Genomic DNA, 18,459 nt, shown 5'->3' with positions numbered 1-18,459 from the left:
CTGGAATTAGAATCTGCTATTCTTTTTCTTACAGGCCCTACGACGCATCGGTGGCGCCCCACGCCTCAAGACCAACGTTGACTGCATGACGTCCAATCGTATCGTACGCCTGCCTGGCTTGATCGATGTCCACGTCCACTTGAGAGAACCGGGAGCAACCCACAAAGAAGACTTTGCATCTGGGACCGCGGCTGCTTTGGCCGGTGGCGTTACCATGGTTGGAGTCATGCCGAACACCAGCCCAGCGGTTACAGATGAACCATCGTTCCTCCTTTCCCAGAAGGTATTAAAGAGTGTCCCTTACATTATGTATTTGGTTTGCGTTAACACCATGTTTATATCTACTTGCTCGGTAGATTATGTTCTTTTGATAACTGTCTTTATATTCTACTACCGTGGAGTGGATTTTTCGGGATACTTCTCAGTTCTGAAAAGAAATGTCCTGCTTTTTAACTACTGCCTGGGTGGAAGGTTGGAAATCAGTTAGGATAACTTCTTCAGATTTTGTTAACTTCACTGCTGCGGACTGAGTTTTAAATTCTCGCACATGCTGTCATTACTGTGGGGTGGATGTTGTATCAAGATTGGCTTCTTTATTAGTTATAAAGTGACTCTCATTTAAAGGCATTGGACAGTATTAGTTATTACTCAAAATAATTGTTAGCATAAAAACTTACTTGGTTACAAGCAATGGAGAGAGGTTGATATTATAAAACATTGTGAGAAACGGCTCTGTCTTAAGTAGCGTAGTTTTTTTGGAGAAAAAAAGTAATTTTCCACTAAAATATTTGAATTTTACTTACACCTCAGAATTATAATAATAATAATAATAATAATAATATTTATTCAGGCAATCACATTTACAAGCACATATACATACATTAAAAATATTTAAGAAAACAAAGAAAAACAACAGTGGGGTGCCCAGGAGAGCATAAAAGTTAAAAAAATAACTGTCGGCAAAAGGCGTATGTCTCCTAAAACCCTAAAAATACATTAAGGCAAGAGGGGGCATATAAAAAAGCACAGAAGATAATACAAATCACTAAACAATTTAAAAAGGCAAACAAGCAAAGACATACACAGAAAAACACACCTAAAATGATATACGTAAAAAAAGCAAGTCTATACATCAAAATGGTTTAAGAGCAATACAACAAAATTCCGATGAGGGGACACAAATGAAATGACATTGTTAACAGGCAAGTAACTCTATCTAAGAGCAAAACTGCAGGGGGTGGAAAAATTTGAACAATAATAAAAAATAACTAAAAAGCATAGAACATGAAACAAAACAAGGAACAAAAAAGGCAAACGAGCGAAACATGAACTTTAAAAAGCCAGTCTATACATCAAAATGGTTTTTGAGCTTAGATAAAAATTCCTGTAAGGGGGCACATATGAAATCGTTAACAAATTAGATTTTGAGGTCCCGAAATCAAGCATCTGAAAGCACAGAACTTCGTGCGACAATGGTGTTTTTTCTTCCATTATTATCTCGCAACTTTGACGACCAATCAAGTTCATATTTTCACAGCTTTGTTTTTTTGTGCATATGTTGAGGTACACCAATTGACAAGACTGGTCTTTGACAATTACCAAAGGTGTCTAGTGTCTTTACACTCGTCAGATTTGTAATTACGGCTTGTATCCAAATTAACCTCTTTGTTACATGTATGCTTCTCATTTTAGCTGGCCAGACTTGGAGCACGCTGTGATTACGGCTTGTATCTGGGAGCAGCTGCCGAGAACTCTGAGGAAGTGGTCAACATTGGCCCGATGGCAATGGGACTGAAGATGTACCTCAATGATACGTTTACGACCCTCAGATTGGACAACGTATCCCTGTGGGCAACGGTTAGTGCACTTTTACTTTATGACACTTTCTTGCCTTTAAATAAACCCAATGTCGCCCACAGCAAAAAGCAATTTTGGAGTATGGTGTACACCATATAACACTGTTAGATTTTGGTAAATATTGTCCAGATACACCCAAGCCCAACAGTGCTTTCTGCTCTACCAGCCAGGCTTCAGATTCAACTAGTGCTGGGCGAATAGTGAAATTTTGTTATTCGGATACCGCTGGCCAACTATCCGAAATTAACCGGATAATCGAATAGTTTTTTCGATGCTAGAGGCGCTATTTAAAAAAAAAAAAAATTTTTTTTGCAGAATTATCCGGTTTGTAAATAGGTATTCGCGCCCTATACGGATATCCGGTTAAGAAAAAGGCATTCGCAGTTACGGATAGGAAAACCTATTCGCCATTAACCGGATATTCGAATAATTCGCCCAGGCCTAGAGTCGACCATATCTCAAAAAGGCTAATTGCTGGGGTGCTCTTGGCAAGGTTCCAGTGCAAAGTTACACTTTCCTCATATATGTGCCCCTTACCAGAGGGGATTTCTGTGTCCCATCACTTTCATGGCCAAATTGCATCAGAGAGCTGCCTAATCACAAAAAGTAGCTAAGCATATCAAACTTAGGCTGACCAGACTAAGGTTACCAGCCCCAATTATATTATTATCTATTATTATCATATAATGAATAGGGTATATGGCCTTAGCTTTCGATCCAATCCGGACCTTCTTCAGAGGCATAAAACAAGTACAAACAAATACATATCCATTTATAGAAAAAGAGAGGGGGAAAGGGATTAAGGAAAGGATCCAGAAAGAAGCGGGAAAGTAACAGCCAATCAAAGTTTCTATTTCAGAAACAATGTTGGTGGCTATGAACCAATAGGAGTGAAGTGGCGAGGACAAAGGATGTTTAGTATGAAAGGATGGGTTACTGGACCATAAAAGTGGTAAATGTATTGTTCGACAACAATGCAGGGAGACATGAAAGGGTAGGAAAGGGTATTATCTATTATTATCATTATTATCTGTTTTTGCAAATGATTAATCCTGCTTTTTGTCGTTCATTGTTCAACAGCATGTTGAGAACTGGCCTCACCACCTGCCCTTAGTGGCTCATGCTGAGGGACGCACCACTGCAGCCATCTTGTTCTTGGCTAACACCTTCAATCGACCCATTCATATCGCTCACGTCGCTCGCAAGGAAGAGGTTCGTTCTCTAAAACCACAGCTTCGGCTTTTAATAATAATAATAATAATATATAATATAAGTTATCAGACAAGCGTGAGTTGAATACGGAAAAATGTAGCGCTTCTGTGTCGGCCGAGTTGGATATGGGACGCAGATGCGCTATATTTTTATGTATTCCACGAGCGCGCGTGATCTGGCGAATTTATCTTCCAGTCTCTTAAAAATTTAGAACTTTCTTTCACGACAAACAGCATGCATGCGCAAAGATTAGAATGTAATTTTTGCACTGTCTGAATGCGGAGCGTGATGCATTGACATTCACAATACGCAGAGTGCAATATAAAAACTGGAAGTAGGTTATAGCTTTTTATACCACCCTCCAGTTCGAGTATCTGATTAAGGGAATAAAAGGGTAGCGACGAGTTCTTACACGGCCGTTTAAAGCCGGCAGGGTCGAATTGCGAGTCACTACTCTTTTATTCCCATTCATAAATGCCCTTTCATTAAAAAAAACGAAAAAAAATACAATTACAGACACTTTGACAGTTAAAAATTTTAGGTTTGAAATAGTTTTTTCAAAAACTTTCTGAAGAGTCTGTTGCGCGTGGGTTGTATGTACGCGCGTGCGCTTAGAAATAGATTACGCGCGCGCTTAGAAGTAGATTACACGCTGTTACTAATTGCTATGAATTGCGTTCCGCGTGATAATCTTGCGCGCCTGACATGCGGAAGCCAGCCGGTTATAAACACTGGTCATTATCAACTGTTTAAACACCCCCACGTGACACGCTCTCCACCAACAGGAGTAGAGAAACTGTCTGGGGTATCTATGAATGGTGGATTAGCGCATACTGGAAGATAAATGGTCTCTTATAGCGCACATATCTACTGATACAGGCACTTGAGGCGTGTCATGGCCGAGCAGTTAAGAGCACTGGATTCAAGCTCTGGTGTTTGATCAGCAGAGTGTGTGGTTCGAATCCCGGTCGTGACACTTGCTACGTAAAATTGGGGAGGTAGTGCTTCTGCTCTACCGGCCAGGCTTCGGACTGATGATACCCAAGCCTACATGTACATCCATATGGACTGTAAAAGGGGTAACCCTGTTTCAGCCCTAGGAGTAGGTGGCAATGGCCTCTGGAAAAAAAAATAATTGTAGCCCACACCTTGAAGTGGCCTTCAGGCCTTGTGTGTCTGGCGACTTGCATAAAAACCACAAACAAAACGTACAGAAACATTCAAAACGGCTTTTTGAAATTTTTTTAACTGTGAGACAACATTTAAGGAGTACCTTACAAGGGTTTACAAGGTGTTGCAGCACATTCTGCAGACACTGGGGCAACCCCCCCTCCTCTTAGAAATAACCCAAGTGAAAGGACCAGGGAAGGAGTGTGATCCTCCTAGGTAGTAACAGAAGAGATCAATTCTCTGTGAAGGTTTTGCAATGCCTTATTTTACACTGGTCAACTACAGCTTATTTTCAGCCATGCGTTGAGGAGTGCTGTATTATATTTTATGATGTCATTTCACTGCAAGGATTTCCATATTAATGAAATAGATACTCTGCTTCAAACAAGAGTTTTGGGCATGCGCAGTTGAGTTTGATACACCCTGTGTTGCAAACAGATGCTAACTGAAAGGGGTATACTTCCAATTTTTGCAATTTCAAAGTCGCTTTTCTGAGATTCTTTACATAACAATTGCAAATGCTTCCTTTCGATTTGTTTTCAGATTGAAACAATCCGATTGGCCAAGAAGGCTGGCATGCAGGTCACCTGCGAGGTCGCTCCTCATCACCTCTTCCTGACCCAGGATGACCTGGATGTCATAGGTCACGGTAAAGGTCAAGTCAAGCCGATGTTGTGCTCTGTGGAGGATCAAAATGCATTGTGGGAGAACATGGACATCATTGACTGCTTCGCCACAGATCATGGTGATTAAAAAACCTCTTGGAGTAGATATTTTACCGTTCCCACTTGTATAAAGGAAAAAACAGATGTAAAAATACTTCTTATTTTTTGAAAATGTGGAAATGCTGTCAACTCATTGTAGCTTCTAGGATTTGGATCCCAGATTCAGACTTTTTAGTCAGCAATGACTCGAGCCCCTGTAAAAATAACATACATACATGAGGCCCCCAAAAATGTAGTTTTTTTGTCCTTAGAGGAGCCCTAAAAGGATACTGTATTTCAGACAATTTCAAAAGCAACTTTGCAATTTTAGAGTTGCCTAGTTGTGATTCTTCCCAGAACAATTCTTTCTTGGCCAATCAGATTGTTTCAATCTGAAAACGGGATATTGTATTTGGGACAATGAACTCTTTGGTATGAAAATAATCAAACACAACAAATTCACTGTGTTAAACTCTTTATATGTCTTGAATTTTTTTTTTATAATCACAACTTTTCAAATAACAAGTTTTATAGAGTTTTTTTGGGTATCAACATTTTAAAGTTTTTGAGAAAAAAAAAAAAAAATCTCTTGAAAGAAACCCTTTTTAGTTGCGACGAATCGAATATGATGGACAAAAACAATGGAGGACCACAACAAAATGTTGTTTTGCTTGATGTATCCTATGGAGAAGCCCCACCTCAATGTAGTGCTTCAAATCTCTCATTTTCTTTCAGTCTAATGCAATTTCTTGATTGTCCTTTCTATTGCTTTCAATCCCAGCCCCACACACTGTGGAAGAGAAGGAGAGTCCGAATCCACCACCGGGTTTTCCCGGTCTGGAAACCATGCTACCGCTGCTGCTGACTGCAGTCAATGATGGCAGACTGACTATGGAGGTTGGTTCACATCCTTTAGGACTACTGTCAATTAACGAGCCTAAAGGCCCGGTCCCACTGCAGCGATAACGAAACCGATAACGATCACGACGCAGAGAGAACTTATTCTATTGGTCTAATTGCTCCACGCAGAACACGCACATGCTCATTCAACCAATGGAGTGCGTTCTCTTGGCGTCGTTATCGTTCTCGTTATGGCTGCAGTGGGACTGGGCCTTTACGTTTTGGTTTTCTTCTTCTTGTCTGCAATTTTAAAACCACCCACCAACATCTCAGAAGTGTGTTTGCCTACAGTTGCTAATGTTCGCCAATGTTGGCCGCGCAAAACTTGTTCCACTTGAAATTTTGGCAAATGTTGGCAATATTTACGTTAAGCACCTCTGGTCACAACAGCTGACGCCAGGCGCTAGTAAAAAGAAAATGTATATTGAGTTCCTTTAGTTCTCCCCATAGTGGGAGGGGACCCTTGTAAAAAGAAAATGTAATAAATTGGCAAATATGTAATTTTGTTCATGTTGACAGGACCTGATTGCCCGACTGTACACCAATCCACGGGCGATCTTCGGTCTTCCAGAACAGCGTGATACGTACATTGAGGTGGATATGGATCACGTGTGGACCATTCCAAAAGCCATGAGCTTCACCAAGAGTAAATGGACTCCCTTTGCAGGTCGCAAGGTCAAAGGTCAACTCAGGAGGGTCATGCTCAGAGGGGAGGTGGCCTACATTGATGGACAGGTAGTGTTTCGTTTCTTTTGGTTTTTTTATGTCTAAGGGATGCACAATAAGAACATGTTTGGTCACCTTTATCGATCAAAAACAAATGAGAAAATTTAGACCCTAAAGAAGAATGAAACCACATACAAAAATTAGAATGTTTTTTTTTTTTTCACCGTCCCATCACTAATCAGGCCTCTACTGGAAAGTGGGTTGTCATCAAGCGACTCCTTTTCATAGAGCCCCTCACATTGAGCTTTTAAAAGACATCGTGCGAGGGTCGAAACATCGGATAGTTAACCATTACGCCTGGTTCGTACTTCCTGAAAATGCTTTTTGCAAAGCAAAGTATCTTGCGTCACAATAGGAAAAAAAGCGTATACCGATTATTGCATCGCCAAAATTTTGCAAACGCTTTCACAGGAAGTATGAACCATGCTTAACGGCAGTGGACACTATTGGTAATTACTCAAAATAATTATTAGCATAAAACCTTAGTAGTATAAAACATTGCGAGAAACAGCTCCCTCAGAAGTAACGTAGTTTTCGAGAAAGAAGTAATTTTCCATGAATTTGATTTTGAGACCTCAGAATTAGAATTTGAGGTCTCAAAATCAAGCATATGAAAGCACTTAACTTCATGTGACAAGGTTTTTTTTCTTTCATTATTATCTCGCAACTTTGACGACCATTTAAGTTCAAATGTTTACAGGTTAGTTATTGTTATGCACATGTTGAGATACACCAAAAGACTGGTCTTTTACAATTACCAATAGTGTCCAGTGTCGATATGGGATTTTCAAAAAATTTATTAACCATTCTTTAACAATGATTTTCCATTGTAGTTTAACTTCTAAATGTCGGTTTTATTTATCCTCAAAAGGTCCTGGTTGCACCCGGTTTCGGTCGTGACATTCGCTCAACCCCGGAGGGCATCTTAATCCCGTCTGCCATGAAGAAGCATGTCCCCAACCTCATACCCACTGCGACTAACATACCCCTGGCTGTCCAGGTGACTCCCTCATCGGCTCCAAACTCTGCCCCGGCGTCTCCTCATAAGGCAGGGGTTGAGAGGTTTAATCTGCCGCCCAGGGTGCACAGAGTGTCCGAACATGGAGGTAAGAATCATAGAGAAACCCTTACGCACCTGATGAGGTTTAGAAGTACCTCACAAGGTGCATATAAAGAGGTTCATAAATACCTCACTGGGTGCATAGAGTGTCTGAACATGGAGGTAACAAAACCCAAAGAAAACCTAACCATATAAAGAGGTTTATAAATACCTCACAGGGTGCATGGAAGTATGAGCACAGAAATAAAATCCCAACCCTACTAAGGTTTATGAATACCGCCCAGGGTGCATAGAGTGTCTGAACATAGAGGTAAGAGAGTAAAAAGGAAATCCTTACCCTACTAAAGAGGTTTGAAAATACCTCACAGGGTGCACAGAGTGTCTAGACATGGAGGTAAGAGACCCCTCTGAAAATCCTAACTTTACTATTTACTTCTTAAAGGGAAGGTACACGCTTGGTAATTGTCAAAGACCAGTCTTCTCACTTGGTGTATCCCATCATAAGCATAAAATAACAAGCCTGTGAAAATTTAGGCTCAATCGGTCATTGAAGTTGCAAGAAAAGAAGTTGTGTCCAGTGTCTTTAACATGGGCTGGAAGAGGGTGGTTAGGAAAAAGGGCGCTTTCAGAGGAAACTTCACCCTAAAGGGGACAGAATCTGCTGCCACAACAGCACCCAAGATCAGTTGCGATTGCTAATTTGGATTGGAATCACTAGAAATGGTTAAACGGAAGACACTAGCTCCATTTAAATGTTGAGGAAAAACAAATGTAGATGTCCAACCCTAACTGAAAAAATAATAATAAAAGCACCTTCTTTTTTAGTGCATAAATCAGTCGCCCAGTGTCGCCCCTGACACTCCAACATACTTAACCCTGGTTTATTTCGCCTTACATTTCATTCCTTAAACCATCTCAGCTCCGTTGGGAGTATACAGCCTGTGCGGCCAATTATGTAGCGCACCAAGTTAAATCAATCACAAGAACCATCTCTGCCCTCACAGGTACCCATTTAACCCGGGATGAAGAGAAGCAATTATAGTTAAGGGGCTTGCTCAAGTGTCGTGACTAGGATTCGAACCCACACGCTGATGACTTAGCAACCAGAAAATAAGTCTGATGCACTAAATTGCTCGCCAAGACACTTTTCTCAAGAAAACTTTTTTTAGAGAATGGCTGTGAATATGTGTCACCTTTGTTTCATCGATAGATATCGGGATCCTGTCGCCCAATGTGATCCCAGTGACGGGACCCTACAAGGCGCTGACCTTCACCCCTCCACCCCAGCAACACCCCAGTCAGCTTACCCCTCAGCCCAGTCAAGCTGTACCCATGGAGATCCAATCAACAGCCGGGGTGAATCTACTCTACAATAAACACATCCTCAGTGCAACGCAGTTCACTAGAGAGCATGTGAGTAGCTTAATTGTCATCTTAAAGGGACACGCTGTTTTGGATCGGACGAGCTATGAAAAGCATTTGAAAACTGTTTGTTATGAAATGCATATGGTTGGAAAGATGTTTTTAAAGTAGAATATGATGATCCACACAAACATGCCCCGAAATTGCATGGTTTTCCTTTTATGTCGTGAACCTAGGGCATTTTGTGGAGTAATTTTTTCTTTAAATACATGAAAAATACAAGTCTCACAGCTTTTTAAAGAGGAAGGGGAAAACTAATCATTGACTTTTCAACTTTTATCCTCTGCTTAAGTAGGGACAAAAAATCAAATGTAGTAAAGCATCGTTCCCAAGGACTCAAGTGTGATAGTCGGGATTCGAACCCACATCCCAATAACTTTGCCACCAGAGTTTAAAGGCAGTGGACACTATTGGTAATTACTCAAAATAATTATCAGAATAAAACCTTACTTGGTAACGGCTAATTGGGAGAGGTTGATAGTTTAAAACATTGTGAGAAACGGCTCCCTCTGAAGTAAAGTAGTTTTCGAGAAAGATGTAATTTTCTACGAATTTGATTTCGAGACCTCAGATTTAGAATTTGAGGTCTCGAAATCAAGCATCTGAAAGCACACAACTTCGTGTGAGAAGGGTGTTTTTTCTTTCGTAGTTATCTCGCAACTTCGACGTCCAATTGAGCTCAAATTTTCACAGGTTTGCTATTTATGCATATGTTGAGATACACCAAGTGAGAAGACTGGTCTTTGACAATTACCAATAGTGTCCAGTGTCTTTAAATTAGATGCTCTTAACCACTTGGTCGGGACGCCTTAGTTTGTGTGCCCAATTCATGAAAATGAAAGTGTGCCAGTGTTTTCATTGTTCCACAGAGTAAAGTAAGCCCCTGATTTCTTAGTGTACAAACATGTTTTGATCGTGTGTTTTTATCTTCAATTTCCCCAGCTCCATCATCTGTTCAATGTTGCACACAGCATGCGTGTTGCCGTTCAGAAAGAACGAACTCTGGACCACATTCTCAAGGTAAGAAGTCTATCTACATCATAGAGTTATATATATAAACTATAGGGCTCACTGGTGATACTTCTTGCACAAACGCGACGGGACCGCAAGGAGACACGTGCGCGCCATTCTGTTCGCACGTTGAATATGAAACACACATTTGCGTTTGTGTTTATTGAATGCTACGCGATGCTGTTTATTCAACTTACAAAATGGCCGCACAAACACATGCTAAGCAATGCCTGTTTTGTCAACTTAGAAAATGGCCGCCTGGGCGCATGCCGGGTCGCGCATATAGGCCAGTGCGCCCTCTAGTTCTTTTATATAACTCTATGGTCTATCTACATCTACATCTGTGATAAATCTTGTCAAATCCTGTTCATCAACTGAACAAGAGGAGAAGCAATGAAGAAGTTTCACTTTAGATGTGGGAAGAAAACCCAGATTGGTCTTGGTTTGGGTAACAACCAGTATTCGTGATCGTCGGAAGTATGCCAGCATTTTTTTTTAACGTTTTATCCAAACCTTGAGTGATTGTTTTTACGTTTTATTCGAACCTGAAAATAATTATAAAAAAATAGTCATAGTTCTGTAGTACCGCTACGGATATTTTCGACTGGTCAGCCGGACCACTTGGCAAGGTGTTTCAGCTGGTCCGCCGCGATTTCCACTGGCATTTGGCCAGCGGACCACCGTTAAGGTCGAACGCTGCAGTAAGGAAGAAGTGGATGGTCTAAGACGTCTATAAGGATTGTGATGGGTAATTTATTGACAATTATACTTATTGCACGCAAATTGATATTTCTTGAACTATCATTTGACACTTTTGTTTCTCCACTGTCTGTTAAAGGGTAAGGTGATGGCAAGTATGTTCTATGAAGTAAGCACAAGGACCGCGTCATCATTCGCTGCCGCCATGCAACGTCTTGGAGGGACCATCATCTCATTCACTGAGAACACCTCATCTGCCAAGAAGGGAGAAACACTCGCAGGTAAGGTGGACTCTTTGCGTAAGCGTAAGCATATTTCACAGGTTAACAAGAAAAATAGCAAGCCAGTTTGCGCGTTCACCATCAGGAATTTGGGCGTGATCCCTGGCTACATGGAAGCTAACGGTTACATGGCTTCTGACCCGTACCCCTGAACAAAGATATGTACTATTAGGGAGACTGCCAACATCAGGCTAGATAGCTCAAGTGGTTGAGCACTGACACGATAATCTGGAGGTCGTTGGTTCAAGAACCACTCCAGTAAAGTTTTCTTTGTTCAAACCCAAATTGTTTAAAATATAACTAGTCGGTTTCCCTTGTTGTTGAATTGACATGTAAAGTCAATAGATGCCAAGATACATCTTTGTTGCAGAATCGAGTTTCGACCTGGGCCCAATTTCATAAACCCTCTAAGCACAAAAACTTGCCAAGCACAGACAAATCTTGCTAATCAGAAACATGTTACCTGTCGACTTTCCGTAAAGTTTACATTGTTGCAACTTGTACACCACTCATTTGTCGCTTAGCAAAGAAATTTGCAAAGCAGTGTTTTCTGCTAAACAGGTTCATGAACTTATTTTACAATTGTAAAATGATTTTACAAACTTGATTACTGTTTATTTGAAACAGACACTGTCCAGATTATCGGTGGATACTGTGACGTGATCGTCCTGCGTCATCCCGACCAGGAGGCGGCTAACATTGCAGCCAAGGTGTGCCGTAGACCCATCCTGAACGCTGGCAATGGGGTTGGGGAACATCCGACCCAAGCCTTGCTCGATGTCTTCACCATCAGAGAGGAGATCGGAACAGTCAATGATCTTACGGTACGCCGTCATGATAAGATATCCCTGCTCTTGTCAATTATTCTTTGTTCAAAACCCCAATTATTAAACATTTTACTTTGTCAGTTTCCGTCGTGATTTGTTATTTGATATTTGAGATAACAGTAGCATTCCTCTTTAGGTCTCATGTACTAGGACTGGTAGTAGTAGTGTAATTTAAAAGAACCCTTAAAGCCATTGGACACTTTCGGAACAGAAGAAAAACAATAAAAGTTCACAGATTTACAAATAACTAACAGGGTTTACAGAAGGTAATGGTAAAAGACTTCTCTTGAAATATTGTTCCATGAGATGCTTTACTTTTTGAGAAAACATTAAAACAACTATCAATTTCCGATATATCAAGAATTACGGATTTATTTTAAACACAAGGGTGGGTTTTCCCGTTATTTTCTCCCGACTCCAATGACCGATTGAGCCTAAAATTTCACAGGTTTGTTATTTTATATGTAAGTTGTGATACACGAAGAGTGGGCCTTTGGACAATACTGTTTACCGAAAGTGTCCAATGGCTTTAAGATTTGTCTAGTGATTCAGGTTACATAGCAAGCACCCTTGTTTACGGTTTTCCTCGGGCTTGTGAACTAAATTAACTTACTAAGTTCACGTATGAGGCATAATTGGTTTAAGTACCAGCAAATCTATAATAATAATACTGCTAGGTCTTCCAAATTACCTAGTTCAGCGGCTCCAACGGGTCTAGAATGCCGCAGCCCGTCTTGTCACAAATACTCGCACGGAAATACTCGCACATTACGCCAGTCCTAAGAAGCCTTCATTGGTTACCAGTTGAACAGCGACTTGCATACAAAGCCCTTCTCATCACCTTCCGTGCATTAAAGTCCTCACCTAAATACATCGCTTTTCTCATCAACATCCATATGCCATCTCGCTTAGGTCTCCGGTCTCCCAGTGATCTCTCTCTAGTTGTCCCCAAATCAAAAAGATCATGGGGTGATCGAGCATTTGCTTCCGCCGCTCCTCGCTTGTGGAACAAACTCCCAAACTCAGTGAAGACATGTGAGACTGTTGATAACTTCAAGAACAAACTGAAAACACACTCATGCCATTTTTAATTACTTTTCTTCTTGTGAGCCCCTTGAGCACCCCTTGGGTGGATATGTTTTGCGCGTTATAAATATCTTTATTATTATTATTATAATAATAGTAATAGTGATCAGATATATATAAGTCTGAACAGTTGGACAATTCAACTCATGCTGCTGCTCAATTTCAACTCATTGCAAATTGATTTTGATTTCTTTCCAGATCACGATGGTAGGGGACCTGAAGCATGGACGAACCGTTCACTCTCTGGCTCGTCTGTTGACGCTATATCGCGTTAACTTGCGCTACGTGTCCACGCAAAACCTTCAGATGCCTAAAGCAGTCAAAGACTTTGTCAGTGAGAGAGGCATACCACAGGTAGGCTTATCATAATAACGAGAATAATGGATTTATTTAAAACACATATGTCATGACACGACGAAACGTGCGAAAACAAGGGTGGGTGTTCTCGTTATTTTCTCCCGACTCCGATGACCGATTGAGCTTAAATTTTCACAGGTTTGTTATTTTATATATAAGTTGCGATACACGAAGTGTGGGCCTTTGGACAATACTGTTTACCGATGTTGTGCGATTGCTTTAAGAGAAGCCTATAGAATAACAAGCTGTGTTGTTTAGACTAATAAAGAATGAATTGAACTTGTTTCTGGTTCCAGGCCGAGTTCAGGAGCATTGAGGAGGCATTACCCGATACTGACGTGCTTTACATGACACGTATTCAACAAGAACGCTTCGCAAGCAAAGAGGAATATGAAACGGTAAGTCTGTGTTTTAGTATTCAGGGGATGAGACTGTACAGACTTTTGGCTGAATTCACAGACTTTTTATGTCGGCCTGGTGAAGAAAATCAGACAATATTTTTTTACCCAAAAATAAATAAACCCTGCTCATTGGTATACTTCTCTAGTGCTTTGGATACTGTTCCCAAAAGCTCCTTGGAATCTATAACCCCAGGGATTACCAAACGGTAGAAATGGCATCATTTCAATATACCTTTGAAGTTGTGTCCAAGTTTCAGACTTCTCATTAGCAACGACTCTCACCCCTGGTTTTCGCTTTCTAATGGAGGCTGAAGACAACAAGAATAATAGGTCGTCACAGGGGAACTCTATAGAGGGATCTTGCACAAGGAATTTGGTTTATTAAAGGCAGTGGACACTATTGGTAATAACTCAAAATAATTATTAGCATAAAACCTTTCTTGGTGACGAGTAATGGGGAGAGGTTGATGGTATAAAACATTGTGAGAAACGGCCCCCTCTGAAGTGCCATAGTTTTCAAGAAAGAAGTAATTTTCCACGAATTTGATTTTGAGACCTCAGATTTAGAACTTGAGGTCTCGAAATCAACCATCTAAACGCACACAACTTCGTGTGACAAGGGAGATACACCAACTGTGAAGGCTAGTCTTTGACAATTACCAATAGTGTCCACTGCCTTTAAGTAATAATAATAATAATTTGCAGTTCTTATACTGCACTTTATATGTGCTTCTCCAAACTCTCATTATGTTTTGTCCTGCAAGCTACCTGTTGAAGTATGAGACCTTTTCCTTTACATAGCACCGTGTAATGGTTTACAAGGTGCTGTGGGGCAATATGCAGCCAATCAAACCGGTTGTACCCCTTCGCTTTTTCGATAAATGCACTGGGTTCTTATCTGCATTACACAACACACTGGACCAACGGCTTTACATTCCAGCCGAAGGACAAAGCAATAATGGTGAAGTGTCTTGCTTAAAGCCATTAGACACGTTCGGTACAGAAAAAGAAAAAAAAATCACAGATTTACAAATAACTTACAGGGTTTACAGAAGGTAAAGGTGAAAGCTTTCTCTTGAAATGTTGTTCCATGAAATGCTTTACTTTTTGAGAAAACATTAAAATAATATAAATTCTCGATATCGAGACTTACGGATTTATTTTAAACACATGTCATGACACTACGAAACGTGCGGAAACAAGGGTGGGTTTTCCCGTTATTTTCTCCCGACTCCGATGACCGATTGAGCCTAAATTTTCACAGGTTTGTTATTTTATATAGAAGTTGTGATACACGAAGTGTGGGCCATTGGACAGTACTGTTTACCGACAGTGTCCAATGGCTTTAAGGACACAAGTTCAACGACTGGGACTCGAACCCAAACTCTGCCGCTCAGAAACACCGGAGCTTGACACGCCAATATGGGAGGATGTTAACTCTTTCAGTGCCTAGGTTTACTTGTACTATCTATTTTATGTATTCCAGTGGAATTCCTCAGCAGTCCAATAGATGGGTCTGTGTCCGCAGGTTGTTAGATAACTAATGTTTCTTACTTTTTTGAGCTCCCTAATGATGTTTTTTTTTGCCTTGTTTTTTAAAATAATTTTTGTTTACAGCAATGCGGTAATTTCATTTTGACGCCACGAATCATGACAAAAGCCAAGGAGAAGATGGTTGTGCTGCATCCCATGCCTCGAATCAACGAGATCAGGTAAGGGTCAACTCCGCAGTCTGGCCTTTTCATTCTTCTCATTTGGTGTATCCCAAAATATGCACAAAATAACAAATCTGTGCAAAATTTAAGCTCAATTGGTCATTGAAGGTGCTAAAATGATGAAAGAAAAAAACACCCTTGTTGCACAAATTTGTGAGCTTTCAGATGCCTGAGAAAGGCTTCAGGCCTGAAGTCCTTCTCAGATTCAAATATTTTAATTAGAAATTACCTCTTTCTCAAAAGCTGTGTTTTTTCTCACAATGTTTTATACTATTAAAGGCTCTTCATTTCTCGTTACAGAGTTTTTAGTTAGTTTTAATTAGTTTTTATGTTAATATAAATTTCGAGTAATTACTATTAAATGTGTCCAGTGCTTTTTAGGGGTTTGTCAAAACTAGTTCAGGATAAAAATTCTCCAATGTTAAATTTTTTGTTGGATTTCCGTAGAACTGTATTGCTATGAGAGACAAGGTTTCTTCTCGTTGAGTTAACCACTAAATGGTCCATTGCGAACATTTCTTTAGTCCGTGCCTTTACTTGTTAGATGGTCGGACAACGAGGTTGCACTGGCAGTGTAGCCTGTACGGACATGTCACAATACAGGGCTCCCTCTACAGTTTTTTCCTGGATAGGCCATTTTGTATAAAAGTTGCCGAGTGAAAAGGTAGAAGGCACACTTGTCATTGTTGTCAAGTCCTAACAAGAAATCTTAAGTCAATGTGAGCAAATTCCACTGCTAGCCACGCCCAGTAATTTTCAAAAAAGTGACAAACTGCAACAGTGCGCACTCGCCCATACTGTCTAGCGAGTTCCACTCGTGCTTGTCTTTTCTAAAATTCTTTTGAGAAGAAGGGAAGTTTGGAGTCCTTCCTGTTGAAACCTTTTATTAATCAGCGAGGGTTGTTTTTGTTTCTTAGCTCCGATGTTGACAGCGACCCTAGAGCGGCCTACTTCCGCCAGGCTGAGTGTGGTATGTACGTCCGTATGGCTCTCCTGGCAACAGTTCTCGGCAAGTGTTAGGCGAAGTTGGAGAAGAAAGTGGGACCCGACGAGAGATCTTGGTTAATCAATTGCCTCCTAGAGGTAGAAATAATTTCCATTTAATTTTTTTTTTTTGGAAGAAGGGGAAATCTGTTGTTGGTTTTGTTTCTTAGGATCTTTTGTATGTTACCCTTTGACTTTTAAAGACTAGGGCTGAATTTATTTGAGCTGCTCACACACAAAGAAGCTAAGCACAACAGAATTACGGTCACAAGAATCGGGTGACCAGCCGAAATACCATGCAACTTGTGCCATCAGTGGATGGTATTCCAACTGTGGATGGTATCCTCATGATTGCGTTATCTTTTGCTGTAAGCAGCTTTATGACATTGAGCACTGGGCCTAGTTCATAAAGCTGTTTGACCACACAATCCTGGGCCCAATTTCATAGAGCTGCTTAAGCAAAAATATTTGCTTAAGCAAAAAATTTCATTGCTGAGTAAAATCAGATTACCGGCCAAAACTCCACTCAATTGTAATGCTAAGTAAACAACAGCTTAATACTAGTCATAAGCAATGTATATGGCAGGAAATTTTGGCCAGTAACATGTGTAAAATAAGCGAGCTATTTTCGTGCTTAAGCAAATTTTTTGCTTAAGCAGCTCTATGAAATTGGCCCCTGCTAAGCAGAAACAGGTCACCAGCGAAAAACTTAATGTAATGTGTATTCTTTTTCATTGGTTCCCTGCTAATTTCTTCTTACCAGATACAATGTGCTTAGTATAAAATGTTCTGCCAACTGGCTATATGAAATTGGGACCGAAACGAGGGAAGACACTCGGAGATCTATAGGTGACATGGGATCCCTAGAATGTACGTGTAGTAAGCTTACCACGGCCTAATGTCATAGAGCTGCTTAGGCACCAAAAGTAGCTAAGCACGTACTAAAATATGCTTAACAATGCTAAACATAATTCTCTGCTTAAAGACACCGGACACTATTGGTAATTGTCAAAGACTAAGTCTTCACAGTTGGTGTATCTCACCATATGCATAAAGTAACAAACCTGTGAAAATTTGAGCTCAATCGGTCGTCGAAGTTGCGAGGTATTAATGAAAGAAAAAACACCCTTGTCACACGAAGTTGTGTGCTTTCAGATACTTGATTTCGAGACCTCAAATTCTAAATCTGAGTTCTCGAAATCAAATTCGTGAAAAATTACTTCTTTCTCGAAAACTATGTCACTTCAGAGGGAGCTGTTTCTCACAATGTTTTATACTATCAACCTCTCCCCATTACTTGTAATCAAGAAAGGTTTTATGATAATATTTTTTTTGAGTAATTACCAATAGTGTCCACTAACTTTAAGAAGATCTATGAAATTGGGCCCAGATTAATCACAAGTGTAGACGTCATTCTGCAAGTGCAAACATTGGATTTACCTGGTAAGTCTGCTACCACCTAGTGTCCCCGAAAGTCAAATCTTCCAGCCGTCGATTTCACCAAACTCTTCCTAACATAGGATTAATCTTAGGACTTAGGACGGGTTCAGATCCGTATCCAAATACGTGGGACGAATTAAACCCATCCTAAGTTGGGCGCGTTACTCGTCCTTACTCGAGTTCGGATTAATCCTAGGTTTCGTGAAATCAGCTGCAGGTTCCCATTTCGGGTGATGTTAAAGGAACACGTTGCCTTGGATCGGACGAGTTGGTCTATGAAAAGTGTTCAAACCGTTTGTTATGAAATGCATTATGGTTAGAAAGATGTTTTAAAAGTAGAATATTATGATCCACACAAGTATCACTCAAAATTGCACGGTTTTCATTTTACGTTGCGAACTAACATGGTCGGCCATTTATGGGAGTCAAATTTTTGACTCCCATAAATGGCCGACCGTGTTTGTCGACGAGGTAAAACGAAAACCACACAATTTCGAGGCATATTTGTGTAGATCATTGTATTCTACTTTAACAACATCTTTCTAACCATATCGATTTTATAACAAACGGTTACAAACGCTTTTCAAAGACCAACCCGACCGATCCA

At 40.4% G+C, this 18,459-nt stretch overlaps 1 protein-coding gene across 1 annotated transcript in view; it reads left to right on the top strand.

Moving 5' to 3' along the window:
- LOC139952766 (multifunctional protein CAD-like) overlaps window positions 1-18,147 on the top strand; it is a 54,165-nt gene extending 36,018 nt beyond the window's left edge. Inside the window, exons 25-39 of the mRNA XM_071951993.1 lie at window positions 35-283; window positions 1,693-1,857; window positions 2,938-3,069; window positions 4,783-4,984; window positions 5,725-5,840; window positions 6,363-6,578; window positions 7,441-7,675; window positions 8,840-9,042; window positions 9,994-10,071; window positions 10,901-11,042; window positions 11,670-11,866; window positions 13,154-13,309; window positions 13,609-13,710; window positions 15,331-15,425; window positions 16,346-18,147. Of these exons, the coding sequence (XP_071808094.1) occupies window positions 35-283; window positions 1,693-1,857; window positions 2,938-3,069; window positions 4,783-4,984; window positions 5,725-5,840; window positions 6,363-6,578; window positions 7,441-7,675; window positions 8,840-9,042; window positions 9,994-10,071; window positions 10,901-11,042; window positions 11,670-11,866; window positions 13,154-13,309; window positions 13,609-13,710; window positions 15,331-15,425; window positions 16,346-16,448 (2,391 nt within the window). The 3' untranslated portion in view covers window positions 16,449-18,147. The remainder of the gene's footprint in view (window positions 1-34; window positions 284-1,692; window positions 1,858-2,937; window positions 3,070-4,782; window positions 4,985-5,724; window positions 5,841-6,362; window positions 6,579-7,440; window positions 7,676-8,839; window positions 9,043-9,993; window positions 10,072-10,900; window positions 11,043-11,669; window positions 11,867-13,153; window positions 13,310-13,608; window positions 13,711-15,330; window positions 15,426-16,345) is intronic.
- Window positions 18,148-18,459: the final 312 nt, after the last annotated feature.

The sequence above is a fragment of the Asterias amurensis genome, chromosome 20, assembly GCF_032118995.1.
Source record: "Asterias amurensis chromosome 20, ASM3211899v1".
NCBI lineage: Eukaryota > Metazoa > Echinodermata > Asteroidea > Forcipulatida > Asteriidae > Asterias > Asterias amurensis.
The sequence above is the reverse complement of the archived record's forward strand: the minus strand, read 5'-3'. Positions and strand labels throughout refer to the sequence as shown.